Source organism: Pleurodeles waltl, chromosome 4_1 (genome assembly GCF_031143425.1).
Source record: "Pleurodeles waltl isolate 20211129_DDA chromosome 4_1, aPleWal1.hap1.20221129, whole genome shotgun sequence".
NCBI classification, from domain to species: Eukaryota; Metazoa; Chordata; class Amphibia; order Caudata; family Salamandridae; genus Pleurodeles; species Pleurodeles waltl.
This window is the reverse complement of record NC_090442.1, coordinates 180,278,365-180,296,261: the sequence shown is the minus strand read 5'-3', so window position 1 is coordinate 180,296,261 and position 17,897 is coordinate 180,278,365. Positions and strand designations below refer to the sequence as shown.

The 17,897-nt window shown below is 46.1% G+C and overlaps 1 protein-coding gene across 1 annotated transcript in view; it reads left to right on the top strand.

Annotated features, from left to right (window-relative positions):
- Positions 1 to 17,897, top strand: part of LOC138287520 (V-type proton ATPase 116 kDa subunit a 4-like) — a 237,330-nt gene that overhangs the window by 129,658 nt on the left and 89,775 nt on the right. The window contains exons 14-15 of the mRNA XM_069227986.1: positions 1,982 to 2,075; positions 3,921 to 4,039. Coding sequence (XP_069084087.1) covers positions 1,982 to 2,075; positions 3,921 to 4,039 — 213 coding nt within the window. The remainder of the gene's footprint in view (positions 1 to 1,981; positions 2,076 to 3,920; positions 4,040 to 17,897) is intronic.

Here is a 17,897-nt window from a genome sequence, read left to right as displayed (position 1 = left end):
ATGGACCACAGGTTCTCAATGGGGTTCAGATCAGGTGAACAAGGAGGCCATGTCATTAGATTTCCTTCTTTTATACCCTTTCTTGCCAGCCACGCTGTGGAGTACTTGGACGCGTGTGATGGAGCATTGTCCTGCATGAAAATCATGTTTTTCTTGAAGGATGCAGACTTCTTCCTGTACCACTGCTTGAAGAAGGTGTCTTCCAGGAACTGGCAGTAGGACTGGGAGTTGAGCTTGACTCCATCCTCAACCCGAAAAGGCCCCACAAGCTCATCTTTGATGATACCAGCCCAAACCAGTACTCCACCTCCACCTTGCTGGCGTCTGAGTCGGACTGGAGCTCTCTGCCCTTTACCAATCCAGCCACGGGCCCATCCATCTGGCCCATCAAGACTCACTCTCATTTCATCAGTCCATAAAACCTTAGAAAAATCAGTCTTGAGATATTTCTTGGCCCAGTCTTGACGTTTCAGCTTGTGTGTCTTGTTCAGTGGTGGTCGTCTTTCAGCCTTTCTTACCTTGGCCATGTCTCTGAGTATTGCACACCTTGTGCTTTTGGGCACTCCAGTGATGTTGCAGCTCTGAAATATGGCCAAACTGGTGGCAAGTGGCATCGTGGCAGCTGCACGCTTGACTTTTCTCAGTTCATGGGCAGTTATTTTGCGCCTTGGTTTTTCCACACGCTTCTTGCGACCCTGTTGACTATTTTGAATGAAACGCTTGATTGTTCGATGATCACGCTTCAGAAGCTTTGCAATTTTAAGAGTGCTGCATCCCTCTGCAAGATATCTCACTATTTTTGACTTTTCTGAGCCTGTCAAGTCCTTCTTTTGACCCATTTTGCCAAAGGAAAGGAAGTTGCCTAATAATTATGCACACCTGATATAGGGTGTTGATGTCATTAGACCACACCCCTTCTCATTACAGAGATGCACATCACCTAATATGCTTAATTGGTAGTAGGCTTTCGAGCCTATACAGCTTGGAGTAAGACAACATGCATAAAGAGGATGATGTGGTCAAAATACTCATTTGACTAATAATTCTGCACTCCCTGTACATGTTGATGACATACTTTTGTTCATACACCCATGTGCAGCAAAGAAGGAAGGATGTGGAGGTGCAGGATATGCACATGCAGCCCCATCCCTGTGCACACAGGGAGCACACAGACCTACAAATTCTTACAACGTTACGCAGACTCCCCTTATGTAAACTTGTAAACAGGCAGACAAAATCACTCACAGCAAATAGGCTGCCTAAAGCACCCACAGAAGGAAGCCTTCATGCATGAGAGACAGAGAAATACACATAGTTGTTAGGGAGATAATGTATTATTATTCACAGCATTATCATGGTTTATACTCACTTATCTGATACTGCTGCCAAACACTGGCCGTGCAATAGGTCTGGGTTGGTTTAGGCATATGTTAGTCACTGTGTGCTACATCTGGATGTAGCCAAAAACTCACAGAGATGCACCCAAATACTGGTCAGGAGGCATGCTGTGTGGAAAGATGGGTTCTAGTTTACATGTTGTAACCCACACCCTTGACTACATAATCCAGGCCTCTTGGGAAGGATACCTAGGTACGCTCCCTTATCTAGAGACCCTCCCCCACCTACAAGGGATAAAGGGTCTTACTGGTGCTGTGATTTTTGTGTCTGTTAAAATTGCCCAGAGGAACAGCCATTCCATCATGTAGTGGTTGAGCCCAGGGCCGGCTTTAAGGCACTGCGTTTTTTTCCTTTATGCATATTTCACAAATCTGTGCATGGAAACAAATGGCCAACCCAATCATAACGACAGTCAAATTGTGTCACATAGTGAGACCCAGGTAGGTAAATATTCATGGACGTTTTATCTATGGTTTGCAGGTTGTTACATGTAAATAGGCATAGGCATAAACAGATTATAGTCATCCTTATACAACTAAAGATGCTTCTGTCTTGTTAACCAGCTTCTCCTGTTTGTTTCTAGTGACCACCTGCTGGAGCACAGTGTAACACTGCAGCTGGATCCAGCGGTGCCTGGGGTCTTCTCTGGAAATCCATATCCCTTTGGAATTGATCCGGTAACAGAATATTCCTTCTGCCTATGATTCTCCAGTGCCAGCATCTAATATGGAGAGAAAAAAGGGGTTGATGGGAGTCAATGGACTGCACCTTAGGGTTGTAGCCAAAGGCCATTAGCCAGATTATAGGTACAGCCGAGGGAGCAGATGCTGTGACATTTGTCATCTGCAGTACTGCTTAGTTTGTAAAAAAAAAACATAAAAAAAAATAAGTCCCATGGTCCTAAATATTTCTCAAGAGGTGACTGCAGTTTGCATCCCACTAGCCCCCCAGCAGCACTGCCAAATGCCGCTAACAGTGCTATCCACTGTTATATTGTGCTATCCACTAACCATCACACTTCTACACATGTGACAGTTTGAACTATTCAAAGTCACCCAGAGCTGTAAAATGGCCTGCAAGTGCTGCTATCATGTATTTGTAATGTATTAAATTTTTAAGTACTCTGTTGATTTGCTAATTTAAAAAAAAGTCAGACAGCGCCACCATGTGGTAGTAAAAGGGCCCATGTTAAGAAATAGTTGCTGGTGCCAGGCACTGGCAAACACCAGCACAAATTAAGCAGTGTCTTGCAAATAGCTGAGATAATTGTGGTATTCGTCTCATGACAGAAGGGGGGTTAAGAAAACTAAATAGTAATGGCAACAGGTGGCACCCTATTTTGTTACCTTATTGAAATAAGGCAACAAAAAACATAATAATGTAATTTGTCAAATGGTGCAGTGTTTCTCAAAGGTAGGGCCACAAGTGAGCTCGAGTTGAGGTCCGAAAACGATGATTATAAAGTGCCAGAGAAATGCATTTTGTGCGTTTAACAGGCTATTCATTTCCATTTGTCCACACATTTTTACAAAAGCCTTCTAATGAGGTATGGCCATGCATTTACGGAAGCAATACTAGTCCAGTTTCATCCACATTCAAAACAAAAGTAAAATAGCAAAATCCCTCAGCAACCAGGCAGAGATTTTTTTTGTCTGAAGGAGATTCGGAGTAGAGTGTACATGGACTGGCTTTGCTGAGAAAAGATGTAATATGTACTGATAGTTATGACAACTACGGTTTGGATTCTTATTAAGAAAAGGTACACATGGAGGCCCTGATCGTAACATTTCTGCTAATTTTATTTCAGGTGCCAATGCCCAAATCTGGTAGTATATGCCCATGTTTAAGTTGGACATGGTCTATTTGGCCAGGTGCAAATACCCAACCTAGAGCTATTTACCCACAAGGTTTCGCCAGGAAAACCTCGGCATGAATTTCCAATTTGTGCTCCCTGGTCCGCAGAAGGTGTTTTAGGGTCTGCAATTCTGAACACCAATCTACATTCCGGGCTGCACTAATCATAACTTTACCTTGTTGGCCAACAAAATTATCACCAGGTTTCGTCTTTCAAAAAATATCTGGGCAAATAGCGCAGGGTTGTTAGCTGGTGCGTGGGCACTAGAACATGCAATGTTAGTATATGGCTAAATCCCACTTAACTTGGAAAACTGTTTCACCTGCAAGCTAAAATTCCACCCAAACTGAAATTAGTCACGCGTTTGGAAGCAGGACCTATCTCGGATTATGAATGGAGATTGTGAAGGTCAACATTAGATTGAAGACAGGTCATCTGCGGAGTACCTCAGGCCATCAGACCAGGAAAAGGATGAATGTGCTCGGTGAATTGCTGGAGCAGTTCTCTAGATATGTTCAGGTTATTAGGCCAGATGGCTCAGTTGAATGAGTGCATTTGCAATTGCTGCTGAACGTAAAACATATATCTATGAGTGACTCGAAGTACAGAAAGATAGGTGGCAAACTGCCCGCCCACTCACTCTCTGAATTTTGCATTTTCTGCACAGATCTGGAACATTGCAACAAATAAGCTGACATTCCTAAACTCTTACAAGATGAAGATGTCGGTGGTGATGGGAATCTCCCAGATGGTCTTTGGAGTCATTCTGAGTCTTTTAAACCACATGTAGGTATACACTTTCAGTGAGAAGGTGACGGTGTGGACACTTGAGGAACCGTGGTGTTCTTTTTATTTTACCCTAGGAAATCTAGATGGAAATGCATGTTAATACTTTTGAGTCAAGTACAGATTGCATTATTAACACAGTGTAACCCTTGTAGGCTCCACATTGTCCACTTTCCACTTGCCTGAACTTTGAAAGGATCGGGTCTAGAGCGTAGTAGTCTTCCTGTAGCATAACCATTATAGTCTCATGCCTGTCTTGCCCACCAAATACTGATAACTTGTTTGAATGGTGTTGGTGTTGTGTGTGTGAAGTTAACCTGGTTTCCAGAATTTCTTGACCTAGCCAAACTCAGAAAGTTGTACGTTCATCCTCTGCCTTCAGCGCTCGGCCTTGCAGTTATGGAAATCTACCAAGGTCCATCTTGTTCCCCCTATGTCCTTCTTCTGGCAGTTGATTCATTCATTCGGCTGCACTTTTTTCATGTATACTGATGACAGCCAAATAGCCCTCAAGATATCCAATTATCTAGATCCCAGTGCAGGCAACTTGTTTTCTTGTGTTTGAAACTTAGATGAGCATCAATCAACTGAAGCTCAATATGGACAAGATAGAGACATTCACCTCACATGTTCAAGCACTTGTTTTGGCCTCCACGGGTAGCAATCTATCAACAACCAGTCTCGCAAGTGAAAAATACAGGAGTTGAAGTGGACTCTGTGCTAAATCTTACTGGCCTTATTAGTGCGATAGTCAGTGCCTCCTTTGTTTGTCTTGGCGTGCTTAAGATAATGTTCCATCTATTCTATTTTTCTTGCAAAGTAGTGATTATGAACGCCATCTAATGGGCATGCATTGGCTACTAAGGTGCTTCACATGTCGATCTACCAGTTTGTGTCCTTTCCAGGCTCCAGCTAACTCAAACTTCTCAGTTTTCTTCTGCCTTGAGAACGTTTCATTGCCTTCCACTCAAACAGAGAATAGTTTTCAAATCTGTTGCCTTGTTCACAAGGCTATAGATAGTAGCTGGACCACTTCTCTTATCTCATCATTTACAATAGTATTGTTGTGCTCTCCAAGCAGCCGCCACCATCTCTCTTTCGATTAAAGTAATTGTATTTGGCTGATGTCCCATCAGGTGATCAAAGGCAGCTATCTTCTCCACACCACCATACATTTGCAACAACAGGATCTCAGTTTCTTTCATGCTTGCATCAGGTTGTTAAAACATTAAACTGTATTGTCAACATATTTGCATGCACTATGCAATTCTTATTAGTTTCTAATTCTTTTTGAACCAGTATGTTGCACTGAAATGTTTTCCCTTGAGTTAATGAAGTCTTTGGGCCTAATTTTTTTTAATTTATTTTTATTTATTTTATTAAAGGTAAAAACAGTACAAATATATAGTGAATATTTTCACAATTTTTCCTTTTTCACATTAAATATTTCTGTAATGGGTACATACACAAATGCAATCTAACGACAATTTCTAGCCCATTAAGTGTGACATCATAAGCACATTCGGGATGGTAGTCTTGCAGCAAAGGAGCGATGAATAGGGGTGTCTTATGGGTTAAGAGTGGTGGAAGATAAAGAGAAAAGGGGGAGAAAGGAGGGGATTAGGAGGGTTAGGGGAGGGAGAGGGGTTACTGAGTGTGAGGACTATTGGATGTATAGGAGAGGGGGCTTTATTGTCCCCGTGTCAGTCGTTATGCTCCGTCTGTCGTGGCTTCTCTCTCGAGGACGATCGGTTTTAAGGTTTGAGCTCCCTTTTTTTGGATATAGGATGACATGAGGGTAAGGGTTCTTGCCTCTATTGGGGATTGGTGCTGAGAAGAGACTGCATAGGAGAGGGGGTGGTGAGGCCGTCCATAGCGGATTGTTCATTATTACAAAGTCTTATTTTAAGTTGTACGTTCTTCTTGCGTATTTTGGTTTTCTGGAATAGGTTGTATGGGGGGACCAGGAGAAGATGTTTGCTTGCTCGATCCTGAGTCTAATGTGGTTATCTAAGTGGGACAGTTGGGAAGTGAAAAAAGAGAGGGGAGAGAGTGGGGTGAACAGTCATATAGGAGAGGGGAAGAATAGAGGAGGGAGGTGTGAGGAAGTAAACGATATGGGTTATAAGGGGGATCATTATTTCTCTCAAACCTTTGGTCATTGGCCCTCCGCCAGCTGTTTTATGTCTTTGTCCAAAATGGATGCCAGACTTCCTCAAATTGTTCTGTTTGGTCCTGTAAGTTATAGATCACTCGTTCATGGGTGGCTGTTTGATACATGACAGTCATCCATTCTGTCGGTGTGGGGGCAGTGCTAGCCCTCCAGTGACGGAGTACACATATTTTGGCCGTGGCAAATGCGGTGTGTAGTAACCTTTTTTGGGTACGTGTTAGGGAGGGGAATAGGCGTATATCATGTAGGAGAATGAGTGATGGAGGAGTCAGGTTTGGGATCTGGATAATATCCAGCAGGGTATGACGTACGGCATCCCATAAGGGCTGAATCGTCGGACAGTGACATAGGATGTGGAGTAAGTCGCAATGGGGTTCTATACATCTCCAGCACTTTGCATGTGTTAGCAATCCAGCCCTAAAAAGTTTGACAGGGGTCCAGTACCAATCTTGTAGAACTTTAAATAGGCAGAATTTTAGTCGGGCTTCGCGTACTCCCCTATCAAGGGCTTCTAGTGTGTCTGACCATTCTTCTTCTGTGTAGGTTAACCCAAGTCTATCCTGCCATTTTAACCGTAAACGTTCAAGGAGGGGTTGCGAGTAGAGATGATTTGTTAGTTCGTCGTAAAGGCCCGCCATAACGCCTTTGTGTTGGCCCCATTTCCGAAGGTAAGTAACAATGGGTGAGGTTTTACACGTCCATGGGGGAGCCCCTAGTGAGCTGAGCATACAATGTTTGAGCTGCAGGTATCTCCATTCTTGATTACTATGGATGCCGAACTCTTCCTGGAGAGAGGCGAAAGTTCGTAAGTTATTTCCGTCTATTATATGGGATATGTTATGGATTCCTGCCTCAGTCCATTGGGGCCACGAGAGGGGTCTCCCTCCTATTTTTACGTTTCTATTCCCCGCTATAGGGGCCTGGGCATGTAGAGAGGGATGTGTGTCCAGCAGGCGATGGGCTTTGCGCCATGCTGTGTTGGTAGCTTTGAGGATGGGGTTAGGCGGGGAGGGATGGTCGGTGTATACCCCTCCCATCGTGTGCTGCCCTCTTAGGAGTCTCTCTGTGACCACCCATTGTGGTGGATCCTGCGTATCTGGGAGAGTGTATGCTAACTGTGAAAGTTGTAAAGCTAGTGAGTATTGTTCTACTGAGGGTAGGCCTAAACCTCCATGGGGCGTTGGGCTAGGATAGTTGCCAGCTTCAGTCTCGGGCGGAGGGAGCCCCACGCAAAGGCCCTCATAGATGCGTCAATCGAACAAAGTATCAGGAGGGGTACCTGTAAGGGGAGCATGCCCAAGACGTATGTAAAGCGTGGTAATGTAGTCATTCTAACTGCTTGAGTCCTTCCCCACATCGACAGACCCAGTAATGACCATTTAGCAAAATCCAGTTTCATTTTTGATATAAGGGGATCTAGGTTATCTCTAACTATATGTTCCAGGCCTCGGTTGATAAACGTTCCTAGGTATTTAAGGCGAGTCGGCGTCCATTGGAATGGCAGACCATGCACTGCTGCTCTCGTTGTCATGCGGGATAGAGGCAGTGCTTCACTTTTGTCCCAGTTTACCCAGTATCCAGATATAGGCGCAAATTCCTCTATGGTGGAAAGCAGTGTGGGTAAGGATGTTTCTAGGTCTGTCAGGGTTAGTAGGATGTCGTCTGCGTAGAGATAGATTTTAGATAAGACCCCGGTTATTTGGATACCTTTTATCTGTTGGGGGTTCCGTATAGTAGCTGCCAAGGGTTCCATGGCTAGTAAGAATAGGAGTGGTGACAGGGGGCAGCCCTGACGAGTGCCTCTTCCTATGGGGAAGGGGTCTGATAAGAAACCTCCACAGTTAACCTGTGCTGAAGGGTTGTCATATAATAAGCGGACTTTAGAGATGAATTGTTCTCCTAGGCCAAAGTGTTTCATGGTGGCGAATAAATAGGGCCATTCGATGCGGTTGTGTGCTTTCTCTGCGTCTAGGGATAATGCAAGGGCTTCGTTGGGCATATTTAAAGCTTCCAGTAGTGTATGATAGAGAGTGCGCATATGGTTTCTGGAGGAGCGGCCGGGTACGAACCCCACTTGGGTGTTATGGATCAAAGATGGTATCACTTTACGCAGGCGTGCTGCTAGAATGCTAGCTAGGAGTTTGACGTCTCCATTCAAGAGGGAGATGGGGCGATAGCTGCCACAAAGAAGAGGGTCTTTTCCTGGTTTAGGTAGAATGACAATTGTGGCCCTGTTGGATAAGGCTCCTAGGGAGCCTTCCTGGCATGCCTCGGTTAGTGCTCCATGGACTGCGTTGATTGCCTCTTCTCCGGCCCACTTATAGAATTCCGCAGGGAATCCGTCCTCTCCTGGAGATTTATGATAGGGGAGGTTTGTTACAACTTGTGTTATCTCCTCTCTGCTTATATCACCGTCTAAGAGGGTTCTGCGTGCTTCCGACAAGTGGGGTAGATTGGCCGTCCTAAGAAATGTCTCTATCTGTGTCTGATCGGACGACGTTTCCGGCGTGTAAAGGTGCCGGTAGTATTTAGCAAATTCGTTCACGATATCTTGTGGGTGAGTTAGCACTGCCCCCGATAGGGATGTTATGGCCGAAATGGCGGAAGCTGCCTCTCTTTGTCGGAGCCGGGCCGCTAGGAGGCGTCCTGCTTTCTCTCCTTGTTCGTAATGACGGTCTCGCAGTTTTTGTAGTGCGAATTCTGCCTGGGACATGAAGAGTTCATTGTGTGCTATTCTGGCTTGTTCTAAGGAGCGGCGTAGTCTAGGGGACGGTTGGGTAGTGTACTGTTTAGTGAGAGTCTGGATTGTGGTCTCCAGGATGGTTTGACGGGCAATTCTGTCTTTGTTGGCCAATGCTGCGTCTCGCATCATATTGCCTCTCAGTGTCGCCTTTGCAGCTGCCCATAAGATCCTTTTGGAGGTCACTGTATCTTTGTTCTCTGTCATATATGTAGATACGTGTGCTCTTAACTGTTCCTTCCCTTGGGGGAGCGATATCTGCGCACGGCCAGGCGCCACGGTTTTCGGCCCGGAGGGGACAAGCCTATCTGAATCAGAGTTAGTACTGGGGAGTGGTCTGAAAGGCCACTGTCTAAAATACTGGAATCCAGCACTCTGGGGATTACAGTGTGTGACACCAGAAAATAGTCCAGGCGTGATTGGGTGCCGTGGACGGCCGATAAAAAAGTGTATTCCTTGTCTTTCGGGTGTTGTATTCTCCAACAGTCCACTAAGCCGACGTCTGTCGTTATGTCTGTCAGGAGAGCTCTATCATGGTTGTTGCCTATATCAATGGGACCTGTCCTGTCCAGTATTGCGTCTTGGGCTAGGTTCCAGTCTCCCCCGATTATATACCGGGCTGTCCCGATTTCTGTCAAGATGCGATTTAGTTGTAGGAAGAATGTGCGTTTTGAACCGGTTGGTGCATAGACGGAGCCCACGCATAAGAAAGTGTTCCCTATTTTTAGTTTAACTAATGTGTATCTTCCTTCTGTATCGCTCCATGTTTTAATGATTGTAATCGGGAGAGATTTTTGTATTAATATCGCCACCCCGCACTTGCAAGGTGTACTGCTCCTAGGTTCTTGGCTCGCCTGGCAGCAGCTATGAACGACCCTCCCTACCCAGTCCCGTTTAAGCTTGTCGGATTCTAAAGTATCAAGGTGGGTCTCCTGTATTAAGGCAATGTCTGCTTTTTTGGATTGAAGGTAAGATAATATTTTTTTCCGTTTAACATAGCTCGTCATGCCATGTACGTTCCATGAGAGGATACGCAGTGGCCGTATCCTTGGAGAGTTCTTCTCGACATCTTTGAACAGGTGTACCGGGTCACGCTTGTTTCAGTGTCAACCCTAGCAGAGGAGGGGGGGGGAAGTGTCACCTAACTCTTTTGTTCAAATAAGAGTTGTGTTTGTTATGATACAATGGGTTATGGGAGGAGGGGGTGCAGCTGGCGGGGGTCGGAAATGCACTCTATGGAAGAGGAAATGAGAGAAAAGGTAGAGGTTGGAGGGGGGGAAGAGGCGAAATATGTAGGAGAAGAGGGAAATAGAAAGAAAGGGAAGAGAGAAGAAAAGAAAAAAGAAAAGAAAGGGAGGAAAGGCTGGAGGACCTGCCTCCTTAGCTAGTTCTGTAGACGGTGGGTCCGGTTCCTCTCGGGGCTCACGCGTCAACGGGATGGTCCCTATCGGGGGCGGAGGGGAGCGCCAGGAGGGGATGGGCAGTTGACAGTCGGTTGTCCGCCTGTTAATGACAATGGGGTGCGTAGGGATCTTAGCTGTGTATTGAGGGTCAGGGGGCAAGTCTAACGCATGTTGCCGTTGGGTTGTGATGGTTGTCATGTTATGTTTGATCGTTTATATGACTAGGATATGTGGTAAGGAGAGTGGAAGGGTAGTGAGTTATCTTGTGGCTAGGTAGTATTGCCGTAGGTTACGGTTATCTGTATGTGAGAGGTGGCAGCCGGCTGGAGGGGAGGAGGATGGGGTGGGCGGGAAAAGTTTGCACAGGGTGGGGCTTAGTGCATATTACATGATTTCTGGTGTTTCTGGAAATAGGGGGAGGTGAGGGTGTACATGAATGGTGTAATGGGGGGGAGGAGGGGTCCTGCTGTGGTATTGTCAGACGAGGATATGGTTTACAGAGAGGAGAGGGTATTCAATTAAGAAGATTGGGGCAGGGAGTGAGTGGGAGCAGCAAGGGGGGGGGGCGGGCGGAGTTATATAGCGTTAGTACCTTTGTGGATAGAGGTGCAGAGAGTTTCAGGTACACAGTATACCCCGGGTCCCTCTCCCTCGCCCCAACATCACATTTTTATCTGCTTCAACATTTTTATAACCTATTGATTCTTATTAACATTACACATCCTTGTGGCTGTTATTACTTTGTTATGTTAAGAGCTGTGGATCTGAGTATCGGTCTATGTGTCGTGCGGTGGGCAGTGAATGCAGCATAGTTCCGTGGCATGCAAGAGCATTGTGTGGCCTGCCTCCTTGCTGATGTCCTATCAGGTATTATTACTTCATAATACTGTTATGGGGTGTATGATAAACGGGTGCCGACCGTTTAGTAGTGTGGTGCTTATTGCCCTTATAGTCGTTCTTTCTAGAAGGGGTTCGCAGGCGTTCGTGGTGAATGATCTGTGAGCGATTGGGGTATGTACCTTATATGTGTTGCGATACCTTGATGCATGGGATCCCGTGTAGTTGTACTATGCTATTTTGCGTCTTTTTGTTGTGTGGGTTTGGTGTGTGGTGCTAACAGGTCTATTGATATTCAATGGGTCGTATTATGTTACATGTGTCTCGGAGGTTAAATTAGAATATCCTTTTATATCCCAGTCGCGGTCCCGTAGGTCCTGGTTTAGGCTCTTATGGAGTCCGGGAGAAGGGGAGGGAGTCTAGTCCTTAAGTAGGTATGTGTGTTCTTGTCATACACCAAGGGCGAGTAACAGTTTTTACCCATTGTAAGACCTTATACCGGGTTACAGTGTATGTGTGCTTTTGGAATGTCAAGTGTAGACAACTATATTAACGATCATAAGCAATTATAAACAATTATAAAGAAGGCACGCATTCGTATGAACTAATTGGGAACTCATCCGTCGCCAAGTTCAAGAGCTTCTACGATTGTCTTGGTTTAGGCAAATGTCTTTTTTGTGTGTGGGATAATGTCTTCTTCTCAGGGGGGCATAGTCGTTGGTTTCAATGGAGAGCGAGATTTGTCCCTTTCGGACAGCTGGGTGTGAGTTACCACTGCGTGCAATACTTGGCCCCTGTCATCATGAGATCTGACCATTCTCTCTATGTCTCTGCCTCTTTGTCCGACTCCAGTGTCACATTGGGCTGTGTCCGTCTTTTCCTGTCCTGGGGGTAGGTTTCCTTCATTGTCGCCTCCGTTGTCATGTGAGCCGCTTGTGCTGGTAGAGTCCATTGATTGGGGTTGGAAGGAGTCTAGGAATAGTTGCAGTTCTTCGGGGTTGTAGAAATCCTTAGACACTCCGTTTTTAGTGACCCACATTCTTGCGGGATCGAAGAGGCCGTATTTTATCTCCAATTGGCGCAGTCCGGGTCGTAGAGCTAGGAAGGCCTTTCTGCGGTCATTTGTTTCCTTACAGTAGTCGGCGGTTATGCGGATGTCATACTGATCCAGGTGGAAGGGTCCGTGTTTGCGTGCCGCTTGAAGTATTTGACGAGTCTAGTTGTGCCGTAGTAAGCACGCAATGATTGGTCGAGGTCTTGAGGAGTTGCCGGGGCGCTTTGGTCCTACTCGGTGCACCCGTTGGAATTCTATCGGTGGGTCAAAGTCCAATGAGGTCAGTTTTGGAAGGATAGATCTCAGGAAGGATTGCACGTCCACGCCCTTACTTCATTTTCCGGTATCCCATGTAGACGTATGTTATCTCTCCGGCTCCTATCTTCCATGTCCGTTAGCTTACTCCTCAGATAGAGGAGGTCTTGGTCTCGGTCCCGGGACATGGTGGTGTGTGCCTCTACCAATCCCATGCGTTGTTCCAGTCCAGTCACTCTGGATTGAAAGCCTGCAATTTCAGCTCGCATGGATTTAGTCTCTAGCGTTAGTGAAGTTATAGAGGCGTCCATCCCCTCTATGCGGCGACTGACAGTGGTGATTTCCTGTAATATCCTATCCATTGTTGTGGAGTGGCTCTTTTCTGCCATTGTGGTGGATTCAGTTGGAGGTGATGATGTTTGGGGGTTGGTTGAGGTAGAGGCTAAGCGTTTGTGTTGGAGTGCTTCCGAGAATAATAACTGTTGTGTGGGTTTACTGGCGGATTTTTTATTCAGTTTGTTACCGGGCATCGCCTCGATAGTCCGCCTGAGTCTTCTGCTTAGTGTACTGTTCTCCCTCCTCTAACTCCAGTTGGGGCATGGGCTTTTCTTTGGCCGTTGATTCTTACTTCTATTCTATCCCTTCCTTTTTTTCCCCTTTTTTTCCCCCCGTCTCCTTGCCCTCCTCTGAGCGTTTTCTTTTATTCGTGGTTCTTCGTTTTCTTCCGTTGCCTTTTCACCCTTTAACTGCTGTGCCAAAGTTCAGCGACCTGACTTTGTTTTCGGTTACATCCTTGTCGGTTCCGCTATGGTAGAACTGGTGTGGGGATTGTCACAGCCCAGAGTATTTATGGGGGTTTGGTCGCTTTCTCCTGTACCTGACTCTTTTGTGGTTGTTGTTACGTGCAGGGAGCGATGGGGGAGTGTGGCCTTCTGTGAGCCCTTCGCCTGTCGTCTGGGCTGGTCGGGGTTGCACGTGGCTGCGTTCCTGTGGGGTGAGGGTTGAATGCGGTATATGTGCTTGTCGCCGCCTCTCTGCTCCTTGTTTGTCTCTCTGCCCCTTTTTTCTCCACTTAAACACTTTCCTTTCGTTTCCACCGTGCCCCCTCTTTTTGTCTCTCCACCTCATCCTGTTCTTCCCCATTTATTCCCCTCTTCGCCTCTAGTGTCTCCTCTGTCCTCTCTTATTCCTTCAATGATTATGGGGGGGAAGAGGAGAGGTAATTGCACTTGATATCTCCGTGGGGGGGGTGTTCCGATCTTCCGGTGGTTTTCGGTTTATGGAGAGCGGGGGGAAGGGTGACGATGGGGTGGGAGAGAGATCGTACCTCCGTCTCCGTTGGTTTGCGCTTTTTCGGTCGTCCCGGCTCTTCTGCAGGACCGTCGCCTAGAATGCGGGTCTTTGACGCCTTGGCGGATGTCCTCGGGAGATCTAAGAATCTTGTGTAGACTACTACTCACGGTCCCGCGGCTCGTCAGTCTGTTCCACGGCCGCACCATGTGCGGCTCTCCTTTTACGCGGCTCCGCCCCTCCAGCCAGGCCCTCTCCGTCGGGAAGGGACTTGGGCAGGTCGCGAGATCTTGTCTCCCCGGTCGCCCTCACGGTGTCTCCAGGCTTCGGACCGGGGCACAACGGTTATCGGAGCGGGTGTCGCCATGCACAGTTTGTTTTCTTGCCATCTCAGCGCCCCCGCCGCCCCCGTGTTCACCGCGACGCGGAGCTCTCGTATTAGGCGGGCATCTTTCTTCGTGGCCCGGCCACGCCCCCTTTGGGCCTAATTTAGAGTTTGGCGGATGGCTATTCTGTCACAAATGTGACGATATCCCATCTGCTGTATTATGATCTCCTTAGGCCAGGAGTGGCTCACGGGGCGTGGAAGGGGCGGTGTGGCACGTGGGGGTCGGGATGGGGAAACATTCAAATAAATTACATTTTTTAAAAACACTTACCTCGCTCCTCGCCGCACTGCTCCTCTCCTCCGTCTTGCTGCAGGCACAGGCTCCCAGCCTGCCCTGCGGCCAATCCTGACACTGCTCAAAGCAGCATGAGGATTGCCTGGGAGCACCCAGCCGGGGCGCACCCAGGCAGACTGGGAGCCTGTGCAGGCTCTCTCCAGCCCTGTGTTGCCGAGCTAGAAAGAGCACACTGCGCATGTATGTTTGGCTGGCCCGAGACGGCCGGCCAAACATACATGGGCAGTGAGGGCACTGCTTGTCATCCCTGTGGCCCGCCCCTTTAAAAGATAAGGATAATAAACTTTCGTTCTTTTCTTTTAAAGGATTTGCAGCTGTTGGCGGGGGGCAACGCTCTCTGCCCCTGCCGAGATATCTGTCTTGTTTGTGATAGAGTAATCCACTCCATCAAACTCTAAATCAGGCCCTCTGTCTTGTCAACAAAATCCTTTAGAAAAGTTTCATAAATAAATCAGGCCTCTTAAGGACCTCAGTTGGTCTTTTTCAGGTGTTAGAACCAGCCTTATATCTTTCAGGAGGTCTGCTTTGGTTGCACTCCTATAGCCAGGGCCAACAGAATTATGCAGCAGAGGAGGGTAAAATTATACAACAAGGTTGAGTAAATGATGCAGCAAGAAAAGGCAAATTATGTGGCATAATGCAGCTAATTTTTTTCAAATATTACTTTATCATTGTTTCGTTTTTACACTTGTTAACACTGTATGTGCATTGGTTGCACCTCATTAGTAGCAGTTTAACACACTAATATAGAAATAAGCAACAGAAATATGACCAGTTAACCTTTGCAAAGGGCCTTCCATTGCACACAAACACACATGGCTTCGTTTTTAGTAACATTTGAACCATTTGAGCTAGAAACAAGTTTTTTTGTTAAAATCTGCAGATTATGCTGCAGATGATGAATTATGTGCAAATGTGGCAATTTTATAACTATGTGAAAAACGCTGCAGCTGCACCATCACATAATTCCAGTAGCCCTGCCTTTAGCCAAAATATTCAGTTTCATGAATCTTAAAAATATCCCTGTGTGAAGACAAACCTCCTTTTCCCAACCTTTCTAGTACCTGTTTGAAAGCGACATTCTGTTTCTCCATTGTTTCCCGAACCATCAATATGTCAATCAGAAAGATGTGAGATTGGTCATTAAAATTATTGAACATCGTCCTTTAGAAAACACTGGCTGGAAATTGAGACTAAATGGGAAACGTGTAAACTGATGCCCTTCTTCCATAGTTTCTTTGATCACAATCCCCTGGTCTGGTGCTTTCAGATTAATATTAATATGTAAGTCATATTTATGAACCCACCATCTAATTGGTGGGCCATCTTTACCCATGAAAACTTTCCCTTCACTAACCCAGCCTTTGGTGGCTCACATGAACCTCATAATATCTATCAGACCCTCTAGAGCTTATGATTTTGGGCTCTAAAGTGGTACCGGGCCACACTGTCATAAACAGCTTCTTTGGAATGAAAGTATAGACTGACTTCGAACAAACCTTAGGTCTGTGCTTCTCCCAGAATATTTCATATGTGTTTTTTGCCTATTTTACCTTTCTTTAGCCTATGTGTAACCCATGTTGCATAAATCTCTTTCAAGTTATTCCACTGAGATAACACCGCCTTGCTCTTACTCCCATCTCTACACATCCTATTATCTCGAACCTCCTGAAGTTTTCTTCCCAGTTCCATAACAATTAAAACTCAGAACCATGGAAGTTGCTGCATCTTTGCCAACACATAGAAACCTGCTTCCCAGATAATTCTCTTTGTACATTTTTCCCCTCACTCTGCTCCTTTATGATTAGCTGAAGGGTTCTTCTCAGCAACATCCACTCTGTGGTTTGCTTACTCTACTGCTGCTAGACCACCTCCCTGATTCAAACTTCTCAGTCTCCTTTTTATAACTGTACGAATCTTCCACCATCTTCACCACTGCAACAGCATTGTTAAGTGTGGGATTTCTCGATGCCCACTAACATGTTTGCATTTTCTTGCTTGAACGGTGAACTATGAGTTGGTTTCTTATCAGAGCATCTGTTACAACCCAAACAGGCACAATTCTCTTGAACAGGCCACAAATTCATTCATCCACCAACTCATACTGTCTCTGAGGCCAGTATAACATTTGAGGCATGCCATCCCAATGCACTGCTTTTGTAAATCTTGCCTTTGCTTCTCCTTATGAATATCATCAATGATCTCACCCCTGTCACCTACTGGTGGAAGAGACTTGAAGAATTGCTTGCATTCTTTCTTTAGGGAGAATGCCTGTGGCTCACCATGGCATCGACTTGGATAAGGTGTAAGTGGGTTACATTGATATATTGAATGCTATGGCTCATCATGGCAGCTGGAAGGCCCTTCACACATAGGGTTTATGCTTTTGGGAAGCAGCCTGGGCTCTGCGATAGCTGAGGGTGACATTAACAAAGTATTGTGCGCCTGATCCTCCAAGTAAATCTTGCTGTTCCAGCCACACCAGATTGGCCACGCCCCATACGGGCATGCATTGTGACTAGCAGCAACCAAGGGCCAATCATCATGAGGCTGATTGTAAGGTTTATGGTGTTTGGCCATGTGTTGCAAGCTCCTTGCTATCAAGCACTCTGGCATGTGTGAATGCAGGGCACATTGCTGAGTGTAGGAGGCTATCCTGGTTTGTAGTGGGTACCTAAGGTACTTACACCTTATATCAGGTCCAGTTATCCCTTATTAGTGAAATGTAGTCAGTGTTCTAGCAGTCTAGGCTGTCTAGGGGTAGCTGTAGCAGAGCAGCCAAGGCTGAGCTAGGAGCATGCAAAGCTCCTGCAATACCACTATAATTACACAGTACTTATACACAATAAAAGACAATACTCGGTGTTACCAAAAATAAAGGTACTTTATTTTAGTGACACAAGGCCAAAAATATCTTAGAGGCAATACTCCTTCTGGAGGTAAGTATTATACACAATATATACAATAGTACCCAAAATCAGGTAAGTAAACAGTCATAGAACAGTGCTAACCATAGAAAATCTACTACATTGTAATGGGCCTAGGGGCAACACAAACCATATACTAAAATAGTGAAATGCGAATGTCGAATTCCCTCCTAGGCAAGTGTAGTATGTAGAGGGGTGCTGGGAGTGTAAGAAAACACTGAAGGTAAGTAAAGTACCCCACCCCAGAGCCCAGGAAAGCAGGAGTAAAGTACAGCAAGTTTCCTCAGAACACACTACAAGTCGGGATGAAGAATTATGCAAGACTCAAGCACGACTGCAAGCAACAAATGATGGAATCCTGGACCTGAAGACCTGTGGAGAGAGGAGGCCAAGTCCAGAAGTCGAAGAAGAGTTCAAGAAGAACAGGAGCCCCTGCCAACCTGGAAGAAGGTGCTAAAGGGGATTCTCCAGTTAGAAGAAAAGTACAGAAATGCAG